The sequence below is a fragment of the Perognathus longimembris genome, unplaced genomic scaffold (genome assembly GCF_023159225.1).
Source record: "Perognathus longimembris pacificus isolate PPM17 unplaced genomic scaffold, ASM2315922v1 HiC_scaffold_5797, whole genome shotgun sequence".
NCBI classification, from domain to species: domain Eukaryota; kingdom Metazoa; phylum Chordata; class Mammalia; order Rodentia; family Heteromyidae; genus Perognathus; species Perognathus longimembris.
This window is the reverse complement of record NW_025961263.1, coordinates 51,801-76,284: the sequence shown is the minus strand read 5'-3', so window position 1 is coordinate 76,284 and position 24,484 is coordinate 51,801. Positions and strand designations below refer to the sequence as shown.

Genomic DNA, 24,484 nt, shown 5'->3' with positions numbered 1-24,484 from the left:
GCCCCACACTACCTACAGCTCCACCCAGCCGGAGGGTCCGAAGGGGCTTGAGAAAGCGCTGGGAAATGGAGGTAAGCTACGGGCCGGGACCTTGCAGGACGGCAGCGCACACATGCAGGGAGATGATGACCAAGAGCCTGACGGACGTGCTGTCTGGACCAGTCCCTCCCCTGGCCCGCGTGTGTGGGGTGCGCCCGCCCGCCCTCCCTCCCGCCCTCCCGCCCTCCCTCCACCGCGTGCTGTCTTTACCGGTCTTCGACGGCTGTAGCACCAAGCAGAACAAGATCTTTCTCAATCTGCTCGTAGGCTTCCGCCAGTTTTTTCTCTCGGTCTTGCAGGGCCACCTTGGCGGCCTGCAGCAGCGCGCACACGCCCTGGTACTCCTCCGGAAGCAGCTGCTTGTAGGCCACACACAGGGTCCGCAGCCCCTCCTGGGGGACACAGGGCAGCAGCTCAAGGACTGAGTCCAGCGTCGCCTGCTGAACGCATTCCAGACTCCTCAAAGCCCCTCTAACCAGAGGACGAGCCCAAGGCCCAGCGCCCAGCTGGCCCTCTAACGAGAGTCAGCTACAAATCAATTATTTACCTCTACGTTACAAATGAATATCAACACGGATTATAAATCTTCTAAACTAAAAAGCTGAAGGTAATAATTTGGGTCAGGCCATGATACAAAACAATTCGCATCTTTATCTTGCCAAAGGCAACATTCAGTTAAACCTTATTTAAGATAACACATTATAAATATATATTTACACACATATCCTGATTATTATGTAAGCTCTGCGTTGTCTTAAACCGACTATGAGGCCTAGGTTGGATCTGAGTTCAGAAGTCTCCTGCCTCAGCCTCTTGAGTGCTGGCAATTTTGGTGGTCTATTTAAATTTGCAATGCTGGGGTAAATGTCATTGGTATTTGTAAAGTAAACACACTGTGTGTGGTGGGGGGGGTGTACGGAGTCGTTTTATCTTAATTAGTGCTCACCGAAGGAAGACTAGAAAGACGTTTATGTACATTCATGGGAATAAGAGAAAACTAAACTCAAGAGTTTAAGGCTAACAAGCTCTGTGCTGTGGTCTGATCCTAGGTTGTCCACACGTGGAGAACACACAAGACCAGCCAACAAGGAGAGCTGCGCCAGGCGCCCGAGGCGGAAGGGCCTCCCGGCAGAGCCCGGGCCTCCAGGCAATTTCGAAGCTGCCCTGCTGCCCCGGATCCGACCTCTTCCGCAGCCTGACTCCCGGCAGTGCGGGAGCTACAATCCTCCAACAGAAGCCTCCTGAATTCCAAGAGAAAGTGGTTTCTAAGATGTTTTCAAAGATTTCCCACTTGATGCTGAAACATCTCTCCACAGAGGGACACTTCACGCTTCATCTACGTGTGCCCGCTGCTGGGTTAATGGCTCTCAAAAGCCAGGAAAAAACCAGAACGCACAGAAGCAAGGCAGATGGCTCTGTCCCCAGCCAGAAAACCCGCATGACCCGGAATTGATTTCATAAGGACAATAAAGCAGAGCTGTCCCAGAAGGTGGAGCGCGAGGACAGCAGAGGCTTTCAGAAATAAATCAGCGTTTGTTGTAAAGGCAGAGTGGGGGCTCCTCCTGCAGGGGCAGGGGCAGACGTGCTTTCCCTATGCCTCCCGCTCGGCCCTGCTGGAGTCCTGCAGACTGCACGCACGCACCGCCGACACGGGCCGCACGCGCCACGCACGCACCGCCGACACAGGCCGCACGCGCCACGCAAGCACCGCCGACACAGGCCGCACGGCCACGCACGCACCGCCGACACAGGCCGCACGCGCCACGCACGCACCGCCGACACAGGCCGCACGGACACGCACGCACCGCCGACACAGGCCGCACGCGCCACGCACGCACCGCCGACACAGGCCGCACGCGCCACGCACGCACCGCCGACACAGGCCGCACACGCCACGCACGCACCGCCGACACAGGCCGCACGGCCACGCACGCACCGCCGACACAGGCCGCACGCGCCACGCACGCACCGCCGACACAGGCCGCACGGCCACGCACGCACCGCCGACACAGGCCGCACGCGCCACGCACGCACCGCCGACACAGGCCGCACGGCCACGCCCGGCAGGGAATCTTCAGAACAGCATCGACGTCTACCCATTATCTACTCAGAATACCGACGCAACAATCCTCCACCACGCCGGCCACCGAGCCCAACGGGACTGTGGGAGTCATTTGGAAATGGGAGTGTGACTCAACGCATGAAAGCACCCACGGCACTAGGAGACGTTAATGGGATGAACAGCAACATGATAATCTGAACTGGTAGGGAAAAAGCACCTGAAAAAGAATCAAGACCCGTTTCGTGAGGATCCACACAATACGTGCGGATTAAAAGGAGCTGGTTCAAGGTGGGGAAAGCCGCGTGGGGACGATCCACGGCTGGCGTCACCCGCCGCGTGGGGGCCGGGCCGGGCCGGGGCGCGGTCACACTCACCACCGCGTTGCGCTCCACTCTGGACCGGATCTGGTCCACCTTGCCCTCTATGACTCTGGGAAATATAGAAGAGTCTGCTCCTTTGCAAAACAGGTAAATTTCTCCTGTAAAATGGAAACAAAAGTTCATTTAACCACAGGGCAGAAATAATGATACTGTTTTTTGTTTTTGTTGCCAGTCCTGGGGCCTTGGACTCAGGGCCTGAGCACTGTCCCTGGCTTCCTTTTGCTCAAAGCCAGCACTCTGCCACCTGAGCCACAGCGCCACCTCTGGCTTTTTCTATATATGCAGTGCTGGGGAATCGAACCCAGGGCTTCACGGATACAACAAGGCAAGCACTCTAACGCTAGGCCACAGTCCCAGCCCCAATGATACTGTTTTAAAGATTTTATTGGATCCGTTAACATAGCAATAATAGAAAAAAATTAAATCTACAGGCTATTACCAAAACCTCATTTAACTTGTGAAAGAATAATACCAGGAAAAAATTAAATCTACAGACTATACCAAAACCTCATGTAATTTGTAAAATTCAGAAATGTCAGAGAAAGGAATCACAACCAAACGCTGGTTTCTGGGTGCTTGGCCCCCCTCTTCTCTGTGGCACAGACCCCGGGAGCAGGGCAGCAGGGAGGCGGAGGCGGCCCGGGCACGCGGCTGGCCGCAGAGGAGAGCCGCGGTCGCTGAAGCTCTGGGCCAGCGCCCCGGCACGGCACAAGGTCATCCCTCGCCTTCAAGCCACGAGAAGCAGGGTCTCCCCCACATCCCCCACCAACCCCCAACAACTGTGCCGTGCCGACACGCCTCACTCCTCTGTTCCAGCTGAAGAAGGTGGGGGCAACGCAGCAGCTAAGAGGGGGTGCCAGTGCTGACGGGACGGGGTGCCCGCCCTCAGAAGCTGCTCCCCGGGCCCAGGGTGGCCTGCTGGGCACTGGGCTGGGTGTAGTCATGGAAAGGCCACCGTGTTAACACTACACCGGGCACGGGACTGGTCAATATCACCCATAGGAAGTTCCCAGGAAGCCCGGACACCCAGTCCCCGGGCAGGGACAGGCCCCCGATGCCGGGAGACCTTAGCCGCAGGCAGCAGCCACGTCCAGCGGGCACCAGAGGCCGGCAGGTGAGCACCCAGCTGGGTGAAAAGGAAAAACACGCTCCTGGACTGCGGACGGGGCGGAAGACCGCGGCTTGACGGTGTGTTAGGAGCCCGTCTTGCCTCCTACCTCCTAGGAGGGTGACGTCCTGAGATGCACGAACGCATCTGAAACACTGGCCTGACAAACTCGAGGCTGCCGCCACGGCCCGGGCCAGCCACGGCCAGGAGGAGGCAGCACCAGGAAACTTTCTGTGAGGGCCAGGGCAGAGGCTTGGCCACGAGCTAGGGGAACGCGGAGGAGAGAATGGAGAGCCAGCCCTCGCCGCGGCAACGCGAGGAGGCCGCCGGGCCCGCCCCACGGTGCTCGCGGAACCGCCGCTTCTACCCGCGGATGGCAGGGACTGGGGCGCTGACACCAGGCAGGCCGACTCAGGGTCTACTCGCGATGACTGCGTGTGGCGCTAACGTCTCTGAAGTGTGCTGTTACTTAGAAAAGCCCCAGGGAATTCAAAGACGGAGCTGGCGGTGTGGCTCGAGTAGCAGAGCACCCGTCCAAGGCCCTGAGTTCAAACCCCAGTCCTGCCAGAAGTTAAGAAAGTTGCGTATTCTTTAGATAAACACGCGACAAGGTCCCGAGACGCTCGCGAGAGAGCTACGACGCACGCTGTGTGAGCTAACCCGGGGTGGGCGCCACAGACACACAAGAGCCATGCGGCACGCCACGCCGCCGCCGCGTAGGCCTACCTGGTACCTAGGCTAAAACAAAAAAGAAAAAAAAAATGCCTTCATAGGATTTAGCCATCAGCCCCAAGCCACCACTGTGCGCTACTGCAAAAACAAGACAAACTTCTACCTGCAGCAGATTTTACGATGACGCTCATTCTCCTTCTTACAGAGTCAAAACTCAGAACTTCCAGTAACTCAAATCTGTAAAAGGAAAGTAACAAGTATTATTGTTCTCCAGGTCTCGGGGTGCCCAGCCCTCCCCGCCCCCGCCCGCGGGGTAGCGGCAGCACCCTCCGCCTCTCCTGGGTGGGTGGCTCCTGGAAGGCTCTGGCGCTCCCAGAATGCCCTGCTCAGCCCTCTGCTGGGAGGACCCCCGGCATCTGTGTGGATGTGGAATGCCGGCCCCGGAGCTGCGCCGAGGCCGGCTCTGAACACGCCTCGGGCTCGCGGCCCTCATCACCGGGCCCAGCCGGCGACGTGGGGTCCCTGCGGCGGCACAGGCGCTACGGAGGGAGAGACCTCACCACCTTCCGTCCTGCAGGAGACCGGCAGGCCCGCTGCGCAGGGAGGAGCCGGCACCCGCGGAGGCAAAGCGTGACACGATCCCAACCTGCGGGGCTGCCACCGGCCTCGGAGAGGCGACGTGACCCCGGACGGGTCCCCCAAATCCAAGTCGGCCATGCAAAGGGACATTGCTCCACCACCCACACGTGGTGGGGACGGGTGCTTACTACCCTCCCCTCACGGGCAGCCACAGGAGTCTGGGATCTCGGAACACTCTAGAGGCCTTCAGAACCACTGAGTGGACCAAAACTACGTGTGATCATGAAGCTTTGTTCACTGAATCCCAGTTTATGACTCTAAGGAAACCACTTAGGACCAGACCATGTCATCATCAGTCCTCTTCCCCTCTGCCACGCAGGTATCTAGAAGGTTCCACCATGGGAGATTTGCACACCCAAGACCTGAGCCCCCTCCATGACAAACCCTGCTGTCGTCACCCACCGGAGCACACAGGGTCCTCACCTCTCCAGGTCGTTGTCTCGGTTCAGTATCTCCATGAAATTATCTTTCAGCCTTAGGTATGTGAAACCAAGCCTGCCACAGAGAAGGGAAACGCGGGGCTGAGTCTGAAACGCAGACCCCAGCTTGCCACGATTGCTTCTCTCACACCGAGTGAGGGAAAGCTTGCTTTCTGAAGAAACACTTCCAGCAACACAGAGGTTGCATAAATGAAGTCAGGAGGCGGTAATGCTAAAAGGACTTGTCATCTCAGAAAATGCTCCAAGAGGAGCCTCCACCTCCGCCTGTCCTTGCCACACCAGAGGCGAGGTCCGTGCTCTGTGGTGTTTTCAGAGATGGCAGCGGGGCTCCGGGCTGCATCCCTACTTCTGTTACTCTTTCTATACCGATTAGTGGGCTTAAGGAGCAAACGTGACGTCAGGATGAGGAAGCCCTTAGAGGCCGTCTGCCGTGGCTCCAGGGCCCCCAAAGCCCCTGCCCATGGCAACTAGGCCACGCCACCCATCTGCCTCCCCAGCCCTCCCTCTGTGCTTCTGTCATTTAAGGACACGGCTGAAGGCCGTCTCCCCGACCCTGGCCTTTCCAACCTCCAGAACCGTGAGAATTACAGTTACAGAGCTGTAATTCCACCCGTGATTTATCCACCATGTGTACGTATGAAAACTCTGTCTCTCCTCAGACAGCCGTCAGCGGCCGTCAGGACGTGGGGCTCTGGGCAGCTGTTGCCGTGTGGTGTGCAGAACACCGCCTTGCAGCCACGCCCTTCCCTTGCTGGGGGAGCCAGGAGAGACCTGAGGACGTCACTGAGGATGGGGAGGGAACGGACGCGGAGCTGAGGAAGAGGCCCTGCGGAGGGCGGGAGCCCGAGGGCAAGGCCAGGCGGCCAGTCCCAACAGGCTCTGTCTGCAGGGGACTGGGGCTTATTGAATCCTGTGTGCGTTGGCCCAGAGCTGGAGCTGACCTGAGAACCTCGGGCGTACACCTAATGAGATCACAGTGACGTCACTCCCTGGGCTGAGCCTGGGCTGCAGCACCGGAGAACGTGGCAGCGCACACCACTGCTGGGGGTGGTGACTACAGAGCTCACCCCACACGCTTTTCTCCCTCGCAGGCGGTTGCCTGGCTTAGTGGGAGGGAAGAGACACCGAGTTGAGTATTCCAAGCCATCTGGAGCCAGAAGGGTCTGAGAACACCCTGACTTTAACTGCGCCATGCGTCCGTTACGTTCAAAGCCCCTTCCCGAGCGATGGCGTAGCCTGACCCGTCTCCCCAAGCAGCCCTCGATAAACAAGGCTCCAAGAGGGCGAGGAGGAGCGCTTTCCAGACGGCGCTGGAGACGGGCCTGCGCTAAGCTCACCGCCCGCGCGGACCCACCTCTGCACGCCTTCAACCAGGGCCACCTCGTCAGGCGAGGACGATATGTACACGCAGGACTTGGCCGAGTCTGGCGACTTCCCAGGGCCATCCCCCAGGTCCACGTGGTCATCCTCTTTCACTTGGACGGTGTGGCAGAGGCAGAGGGCCCGGAAAAACAGCTCTTCCCGCTCCTGTCCAAACACAGGCAAGACAAGTGTACACGAGAGCCCGGGCAGCGGGCACGGCCCCCGGGAGACCGCCGCTGGCCTCGCTCCTCCCTGGGGCTGCATCTGGCTGCTCTGTCCTCCCTATGTGAGATTACAGAAGACAGACGGAGGAAGGGGTTCGAGCCAGCGGGACACTGGCGGGAACGGGGAGGCCCTGGAAATGGCGCACGACTGCGAAGGCTTCACGTCTGGGCGAGTCACACGTGAGAGCCGCGCAGGTCCACCCGCAGCCTGGAGGCTGCCGTGCCCGGTCTGGGCAACGAGCAGCACCGCACGCGGTGCGGGACGAGGGCGCCGTGTGCGGCGAGCGCACTGCAGCCTCCGCTGCGGAGGAGGCAGGCGGGACCGGCACACGGGGTCGCGGCAGGCTGGGCGAAGCCCCCGCCCGGGAGCACAGCTTCCTTCGGGCTGCCTGCTGCACACGGACGCCGGGGTCTGCGGGGCCCAGAACCTGTGCAGCCAGGGCGGCCGAGGAAGGGCTGCCTCCCGGGGCGTGCGGCGGCGGTGACAGCCACAGGACGCGACGTCCTTCCTCCCCTCTGTGAGAAGAGGGCGCCTGTAGCAGCAACGCCACCGGCGCTCCTGTTAGAGACATGCCGTGTCCTGGTCGGGAGTGGGCCACCCGAGGCCTGGGCCCACGGGCCGGCGTTCCCGGTGCACCGTGAGACCAGCCGCGCCGCGCACTGAGTCTACGCGTCCATGCCCAGAGCGGGGGCCACCGTGCTCGGGGCTGTGTAGCTGTGTGCCACGCCCGTGGGAGTGCCCGCGTGGGTCTGTAGATGTGTGGCTGTATACACCGGGGCGTGCACACGCTGCAGTGCTCCCACGTGACTCTGGGGCACCGCCGCCTTTTCTGTCTGCACAGCGTTCCCAGGTCAATTCTAACAAGGGAGTAGCTGCCTCCCTTGGGGACGGAGCCCCGCAATGACACACCAGCCGTGGGCTCGGGGGGCCCCCCAGGGAGTCCCGCCTTTCTCAGACGCCCCCAAGTGAAAGGGGACGGCGTCCGTGAGCAAGAGCCACCCGCGTTCCGATCGCGAGCGGCGGTGCACGCGCGCCCACGCCCCCGGGGCAGCGTACCTTCCCGCTGACGCCGGGGGAGGAGTCGATCATGTCGATGCCCGCCGCGTCGGGGAGGACCTGCCCGTTGCAGACGACGTGGGGCACGTAGACGTGGCCCTCGATGCAGCACTCCCGGAAGGCCATGTTGTTCTCCGTGAGCGTGCCCGTCTTGTCCGTGAAGATGTACTCCACCTGGGGCGGCACACGCGGGTGTGACGGGGGCCCCTCCTGCCCCTCTGGCCGACACCAGGCCACCCTGGCGGCCCAGACGGGGCACGCGCCCAACGCGGGTGACCGAGGCGAGCGGCACGGGGCCGGGCCTCGGGGAAGGGCCTCCCTCGGGAGCCAGCACCCCGGCTCTGGGAAGACCTCAGGGCGGCCACGGAAAGCACGCGGCTGCCGCCCTCGCCTCTGCAGTCAAGACGCGAGACCGCGCGAGGTTGAGAGGACAGCGGCCAGACGCGAGGGGGCAGAACGGGCTGTGGGGAGAAGCCTCGGCGGGGGTGAGGACACAGCCGCCGGCTCACACCCCAGTCTGGGCTCCGGGAAGCGGGGGTGAGGACACAGCCTGGGCTCCGGGAAGCGGGGGTGAGGACACAGCCGCCGGCTCACACCCCAGTCTGGGCTCCGGGAAGCGGGGGTGAGGACACAGCCTGGGCTCCGGGAAGCGGGGGTGAGGACACAGCCTGGGCTCCGGGAAGCGGGGGTGAGGACACAGCCGCCGGCTCACACCCCAGTCTGGGCTCCGGGAAGCGGGGGTGAGGACACAGCCGCCGGCTCACGCCCCAGTCTGGGCTCCGGGAAGCGGGGGTGAGGACACAGCCTGGGCTCCGGGAAGCGGGGGTGAGGACACAGCCTGGGCTCCGGGAAGCGGGGGTGAGGACACAGCCTGGGCTCCGGGAAGCGGGGGTGAGGACACAGCCTGGGCTCCGGGAAGCGGGGGTGAGGACACAGCCGCCGGCTCACACCTCAGTCTGGGCTCCGGGAAGCGGGGGTGAGGACACAGCCTGGGCTCCGGGAAGCGGGGGTGAGGACACAGCCTGGGCTCCGGGAAGCGGGGGTGAGGACACAGCCGCCGGCTCACGCCCCAGTCTGGGCTCCGGGAAGCGGGGGTGAGGACACAGCCTGGGCTCCGGGAAGCGGGGGTGAGGACACAGCCTGGGCTCCGGGAAGCGGGGGTGAGGACACAGCCTGGGCTCCGGGAAGCGGGGGTGAGGACACAGCCTGGGCTCCGGGAAGCGGGGGTGAGGACACAGCCGCCGGCTCACACCTCAGTCTGGGCTCCGGGAAGCGGGGGTGAGGACACAGCCGCTGGCTCACACCCGAGCCTGGGCTCCAGGAAGCGGGGGTGAGGACACAGCCGCCGGCTCACACCCCAGTCTGGGCTCCGGGAAGCGGGGGTGAGGACACAGCCGCCGGCTCACACCCCAGTCTGGGCTCCGGGAAGCGGGGGTGAGGACACAGCCGCCGGCTCACACCCCGAGCCTGGGCTCCGGGAAGCGGGGGTGAGGACACAGCCGCCGGCTCACACCCCAGTCTGGGCTCCGGGAAGCGGGTTCTGGCCTGCGCGGCGCCCGCCCGAGGTGGACAAGGTGGCAGGAGGGAGAGCTGGGGTTGACTCGAGAATAAAGTACCCGGGGCGGGAAGGGAGCCGCCCACAGCAGCCCCTCCCGCTTGGGCCACCTGGGAGCCTCTTCCTATGAAGCCACAGCACACTCTTATTCTTTCTAGCGTGTGCTTTGTTTCACACCCTAAAGCCATTTTTATTTATCTTTTTTTTTTGCCAGTCCTGGGGCTTGGACTCAGGGCCTGAGCACTGTCCCTGGCTTCTTTTTGCTCAAGGCTAGCACTCTGCCACTTGAGCCACAGCGCCACTTCTGGCTTTTTCTATGTATGTGGTACTGAGGAATCGAACCCAGGGCTTCATGTATACCAGGCAAGCGCTCTACCACTAGGCCCAACTCCTGGACCTAAAGCCATTTTTGAAAGGGTGAAACAGAAAAAATAAAACAAATGCTAAGATGTTTGATTTAGCAACTTGCTCAGCTACAACTAGACAAAGTATATTTCCAGGGATTGTGCCTGTGATAACTAACAACAACAAACACCACACCAGCCTCTTTACACAGGCCATGCACTGGCTCTTCGCGCTCCATGAGGAACTGCCTTCCGCACCCAGCTATTAGGGACGGAAGGACGAGCAGTGGGGTGCATCTGTCCGTTGCTTTTGCCGCACTACCGCAGGTCCTGTGGTTTTGTTCTTCCGTCTCCCAGTGTGCTATGTCAGTTCCTGACTTGCCTGGGGGAGCCATTCTGGCCTCAGGGCAGGCCCCGCCTGGTCTCATCTCAGGGCCTGTGGGGCCATTCTGGCCTCAGGGCGGGTCCCGCCTGCTCTCTCGGCCTGTGGACCCATTCTGGCATTGGGTGAATCCGCCTGCTCTCTCCCTGTGGACCCATTCTGGCATTGGGTGAATCTGCCTGGTCTCAGGGCCTGTGGACCCATTCTGGCATTGGGTGAATCTGCCTGGTCTCTGGGCCTGTGGACCCATTCTGGCATTGGGTGAATCTGCCTGCTCTCTCGGCCTGTGGACCCATTCTGGCATTGGGTGAATCTGCCTGCTCTCTCGGCCTGTGGACCCATTCTGGCATTGGGTGAATCCGCCTGCTCTCTCCCTGTGGACCCATTCTGGCATTGGGTGGATCCGCCTGGTCTCTGGGCCTGTGGACCCATTCTGGCATTGGGTGAATCCGCCTGCTCTCTCCCTGTGGACCCATTCTGGCATTGGGTGGATCCGCCTGGTCTCTGGGCCTGTGGACCCATTCTGGCATTGGGTGGATCCGCCTGGTCTCTGGGCCTGTGGACCCATTCTGGCATTGGGTGGATCCGCCTGGTCTCTGGGCCTGTGGACCCATTCTGGCATTGGGTGAATCCGCCTGCTCTCTCCCTGTGGACCCATTCTGGCATTGGGTGGATCCGCCTGGTCTCTGGGCCTGTGGACCCATTCTGGCATTGGGTGAATCTGCCTGGTCTCTGGGCCTGTGGACCCATTCTGGCATTGGGTGGATCCGCCTGCTCTCTCCCTGTGGACCCATTCTGGCATTGGGTGAATCTGCCTGCTCTCTCGGCCTGTGGACCCATTCTGGCATTGGGTGAATCCGCCTGCTCTCTCCCTGTGGACCCATTCTGGCATTGGGTGGATCCGCCTGGTCTCTGGGCCTGTGGACCCATTCTGGCATTGGGTGGATCCGCCTGGTCTCTGGGCCTGTGGACCCATTCTGGCATTGGGTGAATCCGCCTGCTCTCTCCCTGTGGACCCATTCTGGCATTGGGTGGATCCGCCTGGTCTCTGGGCCTGTGGACCCATTCTGGCATTGGGTGAATCTGCCTGGTCTCTGGGCCTGTGGACCCATTCTGGCATTGGGTGGATCCGCCTGGTCTCTGGGCCTGTGGACCCATTCTGGCATTGGGTGGATCCGCCTGGTCTCTGGGCCTGTGGACCCATTCTGGCATTGGGTGAATCCGCCTGCTCTCTCCCTGTGGACCCATTCTGGCATTGGGTGGATCCGCCTGGTCTCTGGGCCTGTGGACCCATTCTGGCATTGGGTGAATCCGCCTGCTCTCTCCCTGTGGACCCATTCTGGCATTGGGTGGATCCGCCTGGTCTCTGGGCCTGTGGACCCATTCTGGCATTGGGTGAATCTGCCTGGTCTCTGGGCCTGTGGACCCATTCTGGCATTGGGTGGATCCGCCTGGTCTCTGGGCCTGTGGACCCATTCTGGCATTGGGTGGATCCGCCTGGTCTCTGGGCCTGTGGACCCATTCTGGCATTGGGTGGATCCGCCTGGTCTCAGTGCACGGTCTTCTTGGGGCTGGGGTCATTTGTCTGTGTCTCATTGTGGGGGTTCAGGCTTTGCTCTTCTTCCTTCCCTCAGTGTTCAATGCAGGGCACGTCCCCCTCTGCCAGGCCTAGCCACGGGCTCCAGAGGCTACAACACAACCCGCGCCCAGAGCCTGGCACTCGGAGGCAGCATGGCATCTGGGGCAGGACAGCTGGAGAGTCTGCTGAGCCTCAATTTCCCCTCTGGAAATGGAAGTAGTGGCACTGACCTCACAGAGCTGAATCACAGGAAAATGTGACCTCTCCGTGGAAGGTGGGCCTTGGTGCCTCACACACAGAACCATCTCACACTCCTGCAGAGAGCAGGCATCATCTGACTAGACGCTGATGGCGTCAGGGGACTGGAGTTGCCCACCTGGCCCGGGACTGCCTTGTGACCTCAGCTGACCACAGCTATAGCCCAGCTCAAGAGGGCAGACAGCTCTCCTGACATGGCAGACTCTGGGCAGGGCAAGAGGATCTTAGCACTGCTCGATGTTCTCCTCAGAGCAGCCTTTCCCAGCGGATTCACAGGAATACACGAGGCTGCAAGGAGAAGAGCCCTCCCCGAGCTCCTCAGCCCTGCCTTGGGCAATGCTGCCAGAAAGCAGCAGCCCACTCAGGCTGTGATGTGCTAGAAGGAAGTACCAAAGGCCAACGCCGCCACCAGATAGTCCTCATTTCTAGTGATGGGTGCGGTTCAAGCCCAGGACTGTCACTGTTGGGTGATTCTGGGCAGGCGGCAGCCACCAGCCTACTAGGGCTTGATCAAAGGACAATGAGCGGCCACCTAGCAAATAGCCCCTCTGTGGGGACAGGGTGCGACTAGGAGAGAGGAGGAGGCTGCCTTTCTCTGCTTCTGCTTTCCCTACAGGCAGCGCTGAGGCCAGACAGGTTCTCGTGCTGCGAGAACAGGGCGGGGGAGGGGGGTGGGGAACGGGCAGGGACCACACAGCCCTGCCCCTACCCACAGCGGTTCTGAGGCACTGTCCACCATTTCCTGTTGCCTGCACTGTGTCTGGCCAGGTGGCACCCAGTTTCTCACATCCACAGAACAAGACACCTGAGGTACAGAGAGACGAGGTTCCCTGATCTCACATGGCTGCCATGTGGGGACTGAACCCAGGCGTTCTGAACTCTGTACCACGGGATGCTATGGAAACTCGTCTGTCCTCTTTAAAGAGAGGACACAGGAGGCCGAGAGGATTAAATATCACCTACAAAAGCAGAGGGCAGGCATGCAAGAAAGGTGATCTCGCTGTCCCCATCCACCTTCCATTCACAACGGTAAGGCCCTGAACCACCAAGAAAATCCTGGCTCTGTTCATGCAATTCATTTGGCATATGTCATAAACTGCCAGTTGTTAGGCAGATGAAGTTCAAAACCAGCCCTTCAGTGGGTTACTAAACGCACGCATGACCGTGGAAAGGGTCCCATCGGACCTCGGAACGACTTAGTGCGGCAGGAGCCAGAGAACCAGCTCCCAAGATGCACAGGAGGTTGGCATGGAGCTAGCCGAGCACAGAGACGCCAGCAGACACCGACCTGCCCCAGCTCCTCGTTGAGGTCGGAGGTGTTGACCAGGGGCCCCTCGCCCATCTCCTCGTCAAACATGTCTTCGTCCCAGGTGATGAAGTAGGAGCCCAGGAACTTCTGCATCTCAACTGTGACGTACATGGACACGGGGATGATGTAGTTGAAGAGGACCATGAAGGCCAGGAAGTCGGTGAAGGCCCTGAGGAACTGAGAGCAGAGGCTGCGTCAGCGACTGTGGGAAGCACCAAGTACCAAGTACCTCGCCTCACTGCTGTACTGAATATCGAGACCTTCCTGCAGTGAGAGAATCGAGCACCATGCCTTGCCTCAATGGGGAGTACCGAGACCTTCTAGCGGGGGGAGCACCGAGGCATTCACATGCCCAGTGCAACGTGGGAACACAGCTTCTTCAGAACCGAGCAGGAGTGTTCCGCTGCACTGGCAGGAGAGGTCACTGACACAGCTGCACTGCCCAGGCACGGGCCTGGCTACGCAACATCCCACCTCAGCATTCCCGGCTTCTCTACGTAACTGACAAATTACCAAAGCTACTGAGAAATAACCGAGAAGACACACAAGGTGAAAGGTCTGATCCAAATGACTTTCCCGCAGTCTTCTCCCCAGGCCTGAGGCCGTACCAGTTTCAGGGAGGGAGAGGCAAAGTGATACGTAGAGGAAAGCCCTGGGACACGCCTCTGGGTTTGCGCATGGTCCTGCTCTGAGGACATGCCCCCTTCATATCACAATAATGAACAGCCATCCCTGAGCACCCCGTACACATGGGGTGCCATGCTGGGCTCGTCACCCCGGGACCCAAAGCCAGCAGAATCGCGGCGTCTGCTGACAGCGAAGGGCCCGCGTGCGCCCCTGCCACTAGCCCTGGACCGCGCCCACTGGGGTTCCCCAGTGTCATCTCTTGAGATGCTGGCCCGGGAACAGGGTGTGCTCCATACCAGACTCCGCTGTCTCTCTGCCTCGGTTTTCTGGTTGTACCAGGGCTCATCTCGGAACGGCTCGCTCTGCCACACGTACTTGAGGACGGTGTTGACCAGAGCCTTGCTGATCAGGATGCAGAGGTACACGATGAGGAACGCGTTCATCGACCTGGAGCAAGGGGGGAGGGGGTCAGAGGCTGCGGGCCAGCTGCGGCCTTCCGCCTGCCCTCCCTCTCTCTCCCTCCCCACAGGGGCTAAGTTCCTGCTGTCCCTCCACCCCCACGTTAACACATGAGGAAGAGTCGAGCCCCCCACCAAGGACCAGACGGCGGGAGGGGCTGCAAGGAAGAGTTCCTCCAGCAGGGGAGAAGCAGCAAAGCCACTCTCCGTGGCTGGAACGCCACCACTGGGAAGGGAGCCCGGAGCTTCGACCGGGAAGCACGGACAGGGGAGTCTAAGTTCGGGGATTACTGCCCCTGAGGAAGGAGCGGGAGGGGCTGAGGGAGGAGGGCGGGTAGAGTCGGCGTGGGGAGGGACACGCCGGGTGTTCTGGCGGAGGCTGGCTCCCCACGTCCACTGAGGCGAGGCCAGCGCAGCAGAGGCCCAGGGACGGCACGTCCAGGCCCACGCGCGTGGGGGCCGGCTTCCTAGCTGTCAGGCCTCCCTGCGGCTCTACTCCGGGGGCGTGGGGCCCTCGCAGTGCCCCCCTCGAGGCAGGACCCCGCTTTACCCCAGGCGCGAGGAAGACCAAAGCCCGGGTCACGCCCCCCGCAAGCCCAGCCACCGGCTGGCTTTCCTAACCGTCGCAGTAAAGTCACAGCGGAGCACGCTGGCTCCACCCCAGTCCCCGGGCTCAAAGGAACCCCATTTTGAGATCTGCGGGAGTGTGTGGTGGGGACATCCGCATGGCCAGGGGTTCAACGCCGAGCTCTGCAGGGGTCCAGAACTTGGAGGAAAGGAAGAGATGGGGGAGGGGGGGGAGACAACGTCGACAGCGCTTAGGGTGGCTGAAAGCAGTGACCGGGGAGGGTAGGAGCCTTACTTTTCCACAGCAGAGCGCTTCTGGGACTTGGACTGATAGTTCAAGGCCATCTTGGTCTCCATGCCCGTGTAGATCGCCACCCCTGGAAGCAGAGGGCTGAGCTTGGCGCCTGGACGGCCGCCGTGACCCCCTCGCCGCAGGGAGAGCAGCCGCGCCTCTCATGCCCCGGGCCGCTGAGCTGCCGCTAGTCACGGGGCAGGACTCTCACACCAAGGACAGAAGTCTGCTCGAACGTCTCAAGTTCAGGTTTGAATATAATGAGTTTTCCGACAGTGGGGCACATGTGCACTTTCAATTAAAACACAGAGAGCGGCACCCAGAAACGGGCAATGCCAGAGAAGGCGGCGGACCTAGAGCACGCTGCTCTGGCTGGGGCCGTGAGTCTCTGCGTGGACCCAGCTGTGGGTTTCCACGCCACAGTCGCAGGAACTGAGCGAGCGGCCTGGTCTCTGCCGTCAGGGCTTCCCGAAGAGCCAGGCCCTGGGGCTGGGGACCCACGTCCCGGGCACTCCGCAATGCCCCTGGGCTACGCTGCTGGTTGGGGGTTTGCTTGGTGCAACTAACTTTACAAGCTACGACGCGGGTATTTACCGAAGATCTTCTCGGTATTCTTGAGCGTCGCTCCTCTGAGAAGCACGTTCTCTGCGCCCAGCGGCCTGAGAAGACAAGTAGGAGAGCAGCGTGATGGACACGGGCGCGCGCGTCTCAGAGCCGCGGTCAGAGGCCGTGCCTCCCGTGAGAACAGGCGGGAAGCACGCAGGCTCCATCTGGGGTAGCGCGCCCCGCCCTGTCACCGGGGGAGGGGGGAAGCAGGACAGGTTCGCTGACCTGGCGTCCCAATGATTCCAGGTCACGTGGTGGGGTCCTTCTGGTGGGCCCCCATGAGCAGTGCCTTGGCACGTCTGAGTCGTCACCCCAGACTCCAGCAGTGGAGACCCTGGGGTGCGGCCAGCAGGCCTCCCCCAACCCGCTAACCTTTGAGGACGCTGCGCTAAGGGACCTCAGGGCGTCCGGTGAAGGCTAAAGGCGGGGTTCCCTTCCCCCCTCAGGTGTCTCCACCGTGCTCTCCCACGGCTCAGGAATCCCGCCTGGCTCGGCGCCGTTAGGGGTAAGGCCAGGAGGCCATGTCAGCCAAGCGGGCGACTGTAAGCCACACCCGGCGGCCTTGGGGGACAAGCCACAGCCAAGGACCTTAAAAACACCTCTAGGAGGCAGCGGTGCCCCCGGCCCTGGGCACCCTGCGCCGCAGAGGCAGGCTCTGGGCTCTGCCAGAAGCCAGGACCTGGGGGCTGGACACAGTGCTTCCAATGGACAAGCCCCCCTATGGCTAACGTCCTCTTGATCTCTCCAGAGGGCGGAGGAAGAGCTGACACGTATTCTCAGTTTGTATTTAGCTTCATTTAAATGTGGACAGCTGAGAGCCGACGGAGTCCTGCGCCCTCAACTCTGCAGTCAGTGCGTCTGCCACGGCGGCTGGGCGGGCCCCCAGCTGGGGCTGGCAGGGCACCCCCTCGGCCTGGCCACCGCGGAGGATGCGGCCCCTCGGGCTGCACAGGGCTGTCCGCTTCTGTTAGCAACGCACTCGCGATCACTCATGTCACAGGCGTTAATGAAAACAAATGGCCCATTTAAAATGGGTCTCTGGGAAGTCTAAAAATAAAAGACTCTACAAAGAATGGCTTCTAGTTTGGACAGATGCAAGAAGACATACACCTGAGTGGACCAAGAAAGTGAGTAACTCAAAATAGCCAAGTTCTTCCAACGTGCACATCGCCACCATTGTGAGCGTCTTTAACGTTTCAGACGCTCAAAGTTGACTGAGTAGCATAAATATCAAAAGGCAAACTCGGGTGGTAACGCAGGACGTGTGGCCCTCCCCCCACGGGAAGGGAGCGTGGCCCCGCGTGGCATCCGTGGCCCTCCCCCCACGGGAAGGGAGCGTGGCCCCGCGTGGCATCCGTGGCCCTCGCCCCACGGGAAGGGAGAGTGGTCCCACGTGGCACCCGTGGCCCTCCCCCCACGGAAGGGAGCGTGGCCCCGCGTGGCATCTGTGGCCCTTGCCCCACGGGAAGGGAGCTCGGTCTCACGTAGAGCCCGCTTGGCAGGGCTGACTCCAGACCTGTCCCAAGGCCCACAGGGATTAACTTATTTACTCAAGTGCAAGGTAAGCCAGGTGCAAGGTGCACTTCTAATCCCGGATTCGGGGGATGTAGTGAGGTAGAGGCAAGAAACGAGCCCCAAACCAATCAGGGGGAAAGTGAGACCCTGTCTCAAAAACAACACCTACACCCAAGGCCCGGGCACAAGGGGCAGAGCGATCGCCCCAGGTGTGAGGCCCTCCGTCCAAAACTTGGCAGTGGGAAACAAAACCAACCAGAAGGCCACAAGGTAGTTCTCCCAACAGAGAGCTACAGGTGGTTCTGTCAACAGGAACTTCTGGAATACTACACGCTGAGGGGAACCCCAGCAATGCCTCCAGACATGGCGCGATGGACGGAGCTGACAGCCACCCCCTGCGATGGTGGCGGCAGAACGTGTGGAGGACAAATCGCTTCCTTGGAACAACAGCGCCTGAGCCCCACGGGGACACAATCTCCAGGGACCAGTGGATATTCTGGTCGCTATTCTGCAGCGTTTCTACTTCTGGGAAAAACATTTTAACACAAATGAGAGCAGGGCACGGGCGATTTAGAAACTGCTTACGTTCAAGGGAAAATGCTCTCCTCTTTTTGGAGGAGCGGCTTCAAAACCTGCTGTGCAGAGGACCGCGGGGGACTCAGAAAGGAGGGAGGAAGGAGGGGCGACTGCCCGCAGGCACCCGGGAAACGCTGTGTGGAAAGCCAACTATGCAAACTGGGGACAGGGTCAGGGAGGGGAAAGTGAAGTGACATTGTCCCAAAGGAAATGCACTCATTCCCTGACTTAGGGAACCGTAACCCCTTTGTACATCACCTTCATAACAACAATAAAACCATATTTTTAAAAAACCTACTGCTATAGGGCAACGTCCTAAACTAACAACGCAAGTACCGCTACTGCACGTAACGGCTAGACTTCAAAAGAGCATGGCATGGGAGCGGGAGGAGGGCACGGCGGTGTGCGGCGGCAGGGCTGGCACCGGAGGCCGCTCACCGTGGACGCACGGCGTGGACGGCAGCGCTCACACCTGCCCGGTGTGCGGCAGGGCTGGCACCGGAGGCCGCTCACCGTGGACGCACGGCCTGGACGGCAGCGCTCACACCTGCCCGCGGGCTGCAGGGAGCCGCAGGCGAGCCCCGCCCCCGTGAGCAGCCCAAGGACACTACCACATCGGACAGAGTGGCCTGCAAGCGGAAACCTGCAAGCTCACACCCAGCACAAGGCACGGGGGCTCCGGGCAGGACTGGGCGAGGGGCAGACGTGCCCTGCCCAGGAGGCCACTCGGGGCAGTTCTGTGGAGCATCGTCATTCCAACACACAGGCAAGGACAAGCTCAGGACCGAGAGCAGGGCCGGTCCCTCCCTCCAGAGGCTGAGCCCCACCCTCCAAACCAGACCCGCCCGGCACGCCCTTCTCCACAACTCACCTCACCACGGGGTCCTGCTGCTCACTGTAAACATTGATGCGCCCCACAAACCTGGCGACAGAAAAGCCCGGTTAAGGGCTGACTCGGAACGGGCGGGGTCCCTCAGAGGGCACTCCTGCCGGGGGTCCCCGCTGAGAACGGACGCCTGCGGCAAGGTCATTCCCTCGTCCCCTCCTCAGCAAGCACGCGCGGCTCCGATGTCCCTCAGCCCTCCCTTGACACACTTTCTCCCCTAACTTTAACCTGCGGGCCCCTGGGGTTCGTGGGGAGCTGCCTGTCCACGGACACGCGCGACCCGTCTGCAGGTCTGCACGGGCCACGCTCTGCGGGCCGCGGTGAACTCACTTGTAGAGGTCGGGCTGCGGCTGCTCGCACTCGATGGTGGCGTGCAGCCTGTCGACGTCCTCCTCCGTGTGGAAGCCCTTCGTGTCCGGCACCGCGTAGTGGGTCTGCAGGCGGGCAGGGCAGCAACACCAGCTCACACCCCGACCTCACTCCACCCGGGCTGCCCACACCTCCCTCCCCGCCCCGGGGGCCCCATCGGGGCCCCCAGGCTGCCCACACCTCCCTCCCGCCCCAGGGACCCCATCGGGACCCCCAGGCTGCCCACACCTCCCTCCCCGCCCCAGGGGCCACATCGGGGCTCCCAGGCTGCCCACACCTCCCTCCCGCCCCAGGGGCCACACTGGGACCCCCAGGCTGCCCACACCTCCCTCCCGCCCCAGGGGCCACACTGGGACCCCCAGGCTGCCCACACCTCCCTCCCCGCCCCAGGGACCCCATCGGGGCCCCCAGGCTGCCCACACCTCCCTCCCCGCCCCAGGGGCCACATCGGGGCCCCCAGGCTGCCGACACCTCCCTCCCCGCCCCAGGGGCCACATCGGGGCCCCCAGGCTGCCCACACCTCCCTCCCGCCCCAGGGGCCACACTGGGACCCCCAGGCTGCCCACACCTCCCTCCCGCCCCAGGGGCCACACTGGGACCCCCAGGCTGCCCACACCTCCCTCCCCGCCCCAGGGGCCCCATCGGGGCCCCCAGGCTGCCCACACCTCCCTCCCCGCCCCAGGGACCCCATCGGGGCCCCCAGGCTGCCCACACCTCCCTCCCCGCCCCAGGGGCCACAACGGGGTTTGGCTTTGGCTTAGAACAGAGCAAGAGGACCCCACGTAGGACAGGGAGCTTGTGAATGAGAGAGCCACACAGGAGACAAGGCTCTGCTGTGAGAACCCACAGCAGAGCAAGTGCGGAACCTCGAACCCTCCATCCTTACCCAACAAAGGGCAAGCCTGGGAAGTCCCATCAGGAAAGCCATTCAGCATCGCAGTGCTCCTCCTCTTTCATACTCAGCCTGTGGCTCCCAGGGAGCTGCCAGGGCAATGCCCTGTCTTTCTCCCACCCCCACTGTGAACGCCCCTCACAATGACTGCTGTGCCAGCACAGCTTCGGTCCAGCTGATCAGTGTGGGGTTGCACCTCCACACTGACCCGACCAGGAGGGCTTCGGTCCAGCTGATCAGTGTGGGGTTGTGTGGGGTTGCACCTCCACACTGACCCGACCAGCACGGCTTCGGTCCAGCTGATCAGTCGCCTGGACTGAATGTGTGTGAGGACACTAGGGGCTGCTATGCCTGCTGCCAGACCAAGCTGGCACTTCCCACACAACAGGTGCGAGAGCTGTCTCAGGGTCAGGCGTGCTCTGGCATGGACAGGCAGGGGACCAGCCTGCTCTTCCCCAGGTTGGGGGCCGTGTGTGAGGGGTGGTGGCATCATCCCTGCACCCCCTACCCAGTGTATCTTTCTGTACAGCGAAGCACGTGTGAACTCATGCAGAGAGGAGGTACAGCCCCACACAACCCCACACTGATCAGCTGGACCGAAGCCGTGCTGGTCGGGTCAGTGTGGAGGTGCAACCCCACACAACCCCACACTGATCAGCTGGACCGAAGCCGTGCTGGTCGGGTCAGTGTGGAGGTGCAACCCCACACTGATCAGCTGGACCAAAGCCCTCCTGGTCGGGTCAGTGTGGAGGTACAACCCCACACTGATCAGCTAGACGGAAGCCGTGCTGGTCGGGTCAGTGTGGAGGTACAACCCCACACAACCCCACACTGATCAGCTGGACCGAAGCCCTCATGGTCGGGTCAGTGTGGAGGTGCAACCCCACACTGATCAGCTGGACCGAAGCCCTCCTGGTCGGGTCAGTGTGGAGGTACAACCCCACACTGATCAGCTGGATCAAAGCCCTCCTGGTTGTTTCAGTGTGGAGGTGCAACCCCACACTGATCAGCTGGACCGAAGCCCTCCTGGTCGGGTCAGTGTGGAGGTGCAACCCCACACAACCCCACACTGATCAGCTGGACCGAAGCCGTGCTGGCACAGCAGTCATTGTGAGGGGCGTTCACAGTGGGGGTGGGAGAAAGACAGGGCATTGCCCTGGCAGCTCCCTGGGAGCCACAGGCTGAGTATGAAAGAGGAGGAGCACTGCGATGCTGAATGGCTTTCCTGGTGGAACTTCCCAGGCTTGCCCTTTGTTGGGTAAGGATGGAGGGTTCGAGCTTCCGCACTTGCTCTGCGCCTGCTGTGCACCCAGTGCTTTGGGAAGTTCTCTCATGTTCACAACAGGCCTGGCCATCGGCTCTGTCCCCCTTTCACAGATGTGAAAGGCAGATGGGGTGGAAACCCCCGCCCCCATGTCCCACGAGCAGCACAACAACTCCCCAGAATTTGAGGCCCGGGGCCTCCTCTGTCCTGCTCTGTCTTCAAGTTCAAGCTCAAGGAACTGCAGTCCTCAGAACCGAGGTAAATGCACAGAGCACACACCAACAGCACAGGTACGATGCAAAGCCCAAACGCACCAGCAGCTAGGATGCAACAACCACGCTCACACTTTCCGGCTCCAGAACGGAACAGCAGCCACCTGCTTCATCCCCAGCAGTGTGCTAATGGAGTGACCGACACCCGTGAGCCGTCCACCCGACCAGCTCTGGTTTCCCTGAGATGGACCCAAACAGCAGGCCTCTGCCAATGGAGTAGGAGAGGCCCCCCACACCCCCCCGGTCTCGAGGGCTGGATCCAGCCTCTTCCCAGGCTCGGAAAGAGTAAATCCTCCTCTCATCCAGGGACCCCCTGCCCAACTGAAGTCCTGCAGCTTCAGCTCGCAAGTGCTGACGGTAGAAGGTTCATTCCCTTGGGATGTGCGATAAAGAAAATGTGAAAATAGATGCTAAAAGTCCCAAAGACTTTCCACTACAAGGATATCATGAACTAACAGCGCAAAGGCTGGCGTGGCCTCTGGCGCTTTGCGAAGGAGCTGCCTCCGCTGCCGGGGAGCACTCAAGTGCCGCCTTGGGCCTGCAGATCCTGAGCTCTGCTTACTCTCGTCAGCTTGGGAACACACAGACCTTTTAAACCAAAAAGAAGAAACTGGAAGATAAACAGCACTATGCTTTTTTCCTATGACTGTCAATTAAAGTTTCTGTAGCATCAAATGCCCATGCAGAATTTCTTATGAGTGTAACAAACTCATTATAGCTTTAGAAAATCCTTTTAAGACATTTTAACAAAAGGATACCATAGAACAGTCAGGCAAAATCTGTAACTGTGTGACTTTCCACTCAATTCTACACTAGGAAAGACACTAAATTTGACTAGCAAACTGGAAACCTTTAAACATCCATTAGCCTATTTGTTAGTCCTTAAAGCTAAACGACCTGGGCTAACTGGGGGCCACTTCTCTTAACCCGGGCTGGTGGTGGTTACAGACACTGCACGGAAAAGCAAGGAGAAGCTCCATGCAGACGCGGACAGCTCTGTGCGCAGCTGTCGGGTGCTGGGCAGCCAGCCCGGGCTGAGGCTGAAACCCCAACTGCACCCAAACACAGGTACATTACTTTGTGACTCGACTCTCCGTCGAGGCTGGCGGTGGTGACATGGCAGGTCCCGTCGGCCCGGTTGCTGGAAAGGAAGATCAAATCACAGGGGAAGGTCTCATCTTCCTTGACCATGACGATGTCCCCGACCTGAAAGACAGAGGGGCCATGACCACGAGCCCCTTCACGGACAGGGAGAAAGGGCCACGAACCCCCTCATGGGCTGTGACTGCAAGACCCCTCACGGGACGGGCCCCCTACGCTGGAATTCTCTCCTCCGCCATGTTCAGTCTACAGGGGGTACCACACCGGCTGAAGTCCCACAGCACAAGGCCAGACCCCATACAGCAGAATTCCGTTAGATGGACCACCTGGCTCTGGCGAGATTGTTACCGATCTGGAAAAATATGATGAGCTCCAATGTGTGGTACAGGGGCCCAGCGGGAAGTGTCCCTCGGGAGGAGGAGGACACCAGGTGTGCGAGAGTTCTCAGCACTTGCTGAGCACCGACCCCCAGCAGGGTCCTGGCTGCCAGGGCAGCCACGGCTGAGGCTCCCACCAACTTCTAAATGCAATCATTCGCTGGGCTTTACATGGGTGTCTGTTTGGTTTTATGGGGGGAGGGGGGAAACGGACCCTCCCAGCCATCTGAGAGTCCTCCGATGTTGGGGACATGGCCCCCGAGAGTCCTCTGATGCCGGGGAAACCTGGAAAGCAGGCAATCACTGAGCCCCGGTGAGCGGGGGCAGCAAGGGCGGCGAGGCCTCCCCACTGCTGGGACAGACTTGCCGTTGCTCGCGTAGCCCCCAGCTCCTGTCCACCTGCAGACGTGGCCGACATGTGGTCAGAGCACACTCTCTCGAGACAGACCGCTGAGCCCCGCACCCCATCCCCGCCAGGATCTGGAGCAGACGGGCGCACATGCGATGGGAGTGGGAAAGCACGGGCCCCACGGAGCTGAGACGAGGCACAGCCCCCCAAGGAGGCCGCAGCTGAGCTCTCGCCTTCAACCCCAACCCCGACACGAAGGTTACGCAGCCGGAGCACAGACACCCTCCCGTCCCGCGAACAGCAAGCGGCCCCCAACTGTGCTGTGTGGATACCCGGGGGGCACTCGGGGGAGCAGAGGGGAGGCTGGGGCTGCACAGGACAGACACGAGGGGCACAGAGAGGAAAGGCCCACTGGGAATGGCCGTCCTGGAGTGCTCACAGTGTGACCAGAAACGACCAACTCCTAGAGAGAGGGCGGGCGGGGGGCAGGCTCCCGGGGGCCTCTGTTCTCTAGAGGGAGGGCAGGCGGGGGGCAGACTCCCGGGGGCCTCTGTTCTCTAGAGGGAGGGCAGGCGGGGGGCAGACTCCCGGGGGCCTCTGTTCTCTAGAGGGAGGGCAGGCGGGGGGGCAGACTCCCGGGTTCTCCTAGAGAGAGGGCAGGCGGAGGGCAGGCTCCCGGGTTCTCCTACAGAGAGGGCAGGCGGGGGGCAGACTCCCGGGGGCCTCTGTTCTCTAGAGGGAGGGCAGGCGGGGGGCAGACTCCCGGGGGCCTCTGTTCTCTAGAGGGAGGGCAGGCGGGGGGCAGACTCCCAGGGGCCTCTGTTCTCCTAGAGGGAGGACAGGCGGGGGGCAGGCTCCGGGGCCCTATTTCTGCCTCACATCACCACACGTGATACTACCATCATCCAAAACAAACTGAAAGA

General features: G+C 61.4%; 1 protein-coding gene across 1 annotated transcript in view; it reads right to left on the bottom strand.

The window, feature by feature from the left end:
• Nucleotides 1-24,484, bottom strand: part of LOC125345514 (phospholipid-transporting ATPase IH-like) — a 75,659-nt gene that overhangs the window by 24,892 nt on the left and 26,283 nt on the right. Inside the window, exons 7-19 of the mRNA XM_048337645.1 lie at nucleotides 22,812-22,940; nucleotides 19,268-19,371; nucleotides 18,923-18,973; nucleotides 15,949-16,013; nucleotides 15,358-15,439; nucleotides 14,334-14,484; nucleotides 13,390-13,587; nucleotides 7,984-8,157; nucleotides 6,695-6,867; nucleotides 5,324-5,395; nucleotides 4,425-4,498; nucleotides 2,476-2,579; nucleotides 250-431 (exon numbers count right to left, since the gene is read on the bottom strand). Coding sequence (XP_048193602.1) covers nucleotides 250-431; nucleotides 2,476-2,579; nucleotides 4,425-4,498; nucleotides 5,324-5,395; nucleotides 6,695-6,867; nucleotides 7,984-8,157; nucleotides 13,390-13,587; nucleotides 14,334-14,484; nucleotides 15,358-15,439; nucleotides 15,949-16,013; nucleotides 18,923-18,973; nucleotides 19,268-19,371; nucleotides 22,812-22,940 — 1,559 coding nt within the window. The remainder of the gene's footprint in view (nucleotides 1-249; nucleotides 432-2,475; nucleotides 2,580-4,424; nucleotides 4,499-5,323; nucleotides 5,396-6,694; nucleotides 6,868-7,983; nucleotides 8,158-13,389; nucleotides 13,588-14,333; nucleotides 14,485-15,357; nucleotides 15,440-15,948; nucleotides 16,014-18,922; nucleotides 18,974-19,267; nucleotides 19,372-22,811; nucleotides 22,941-24,484) is intronic.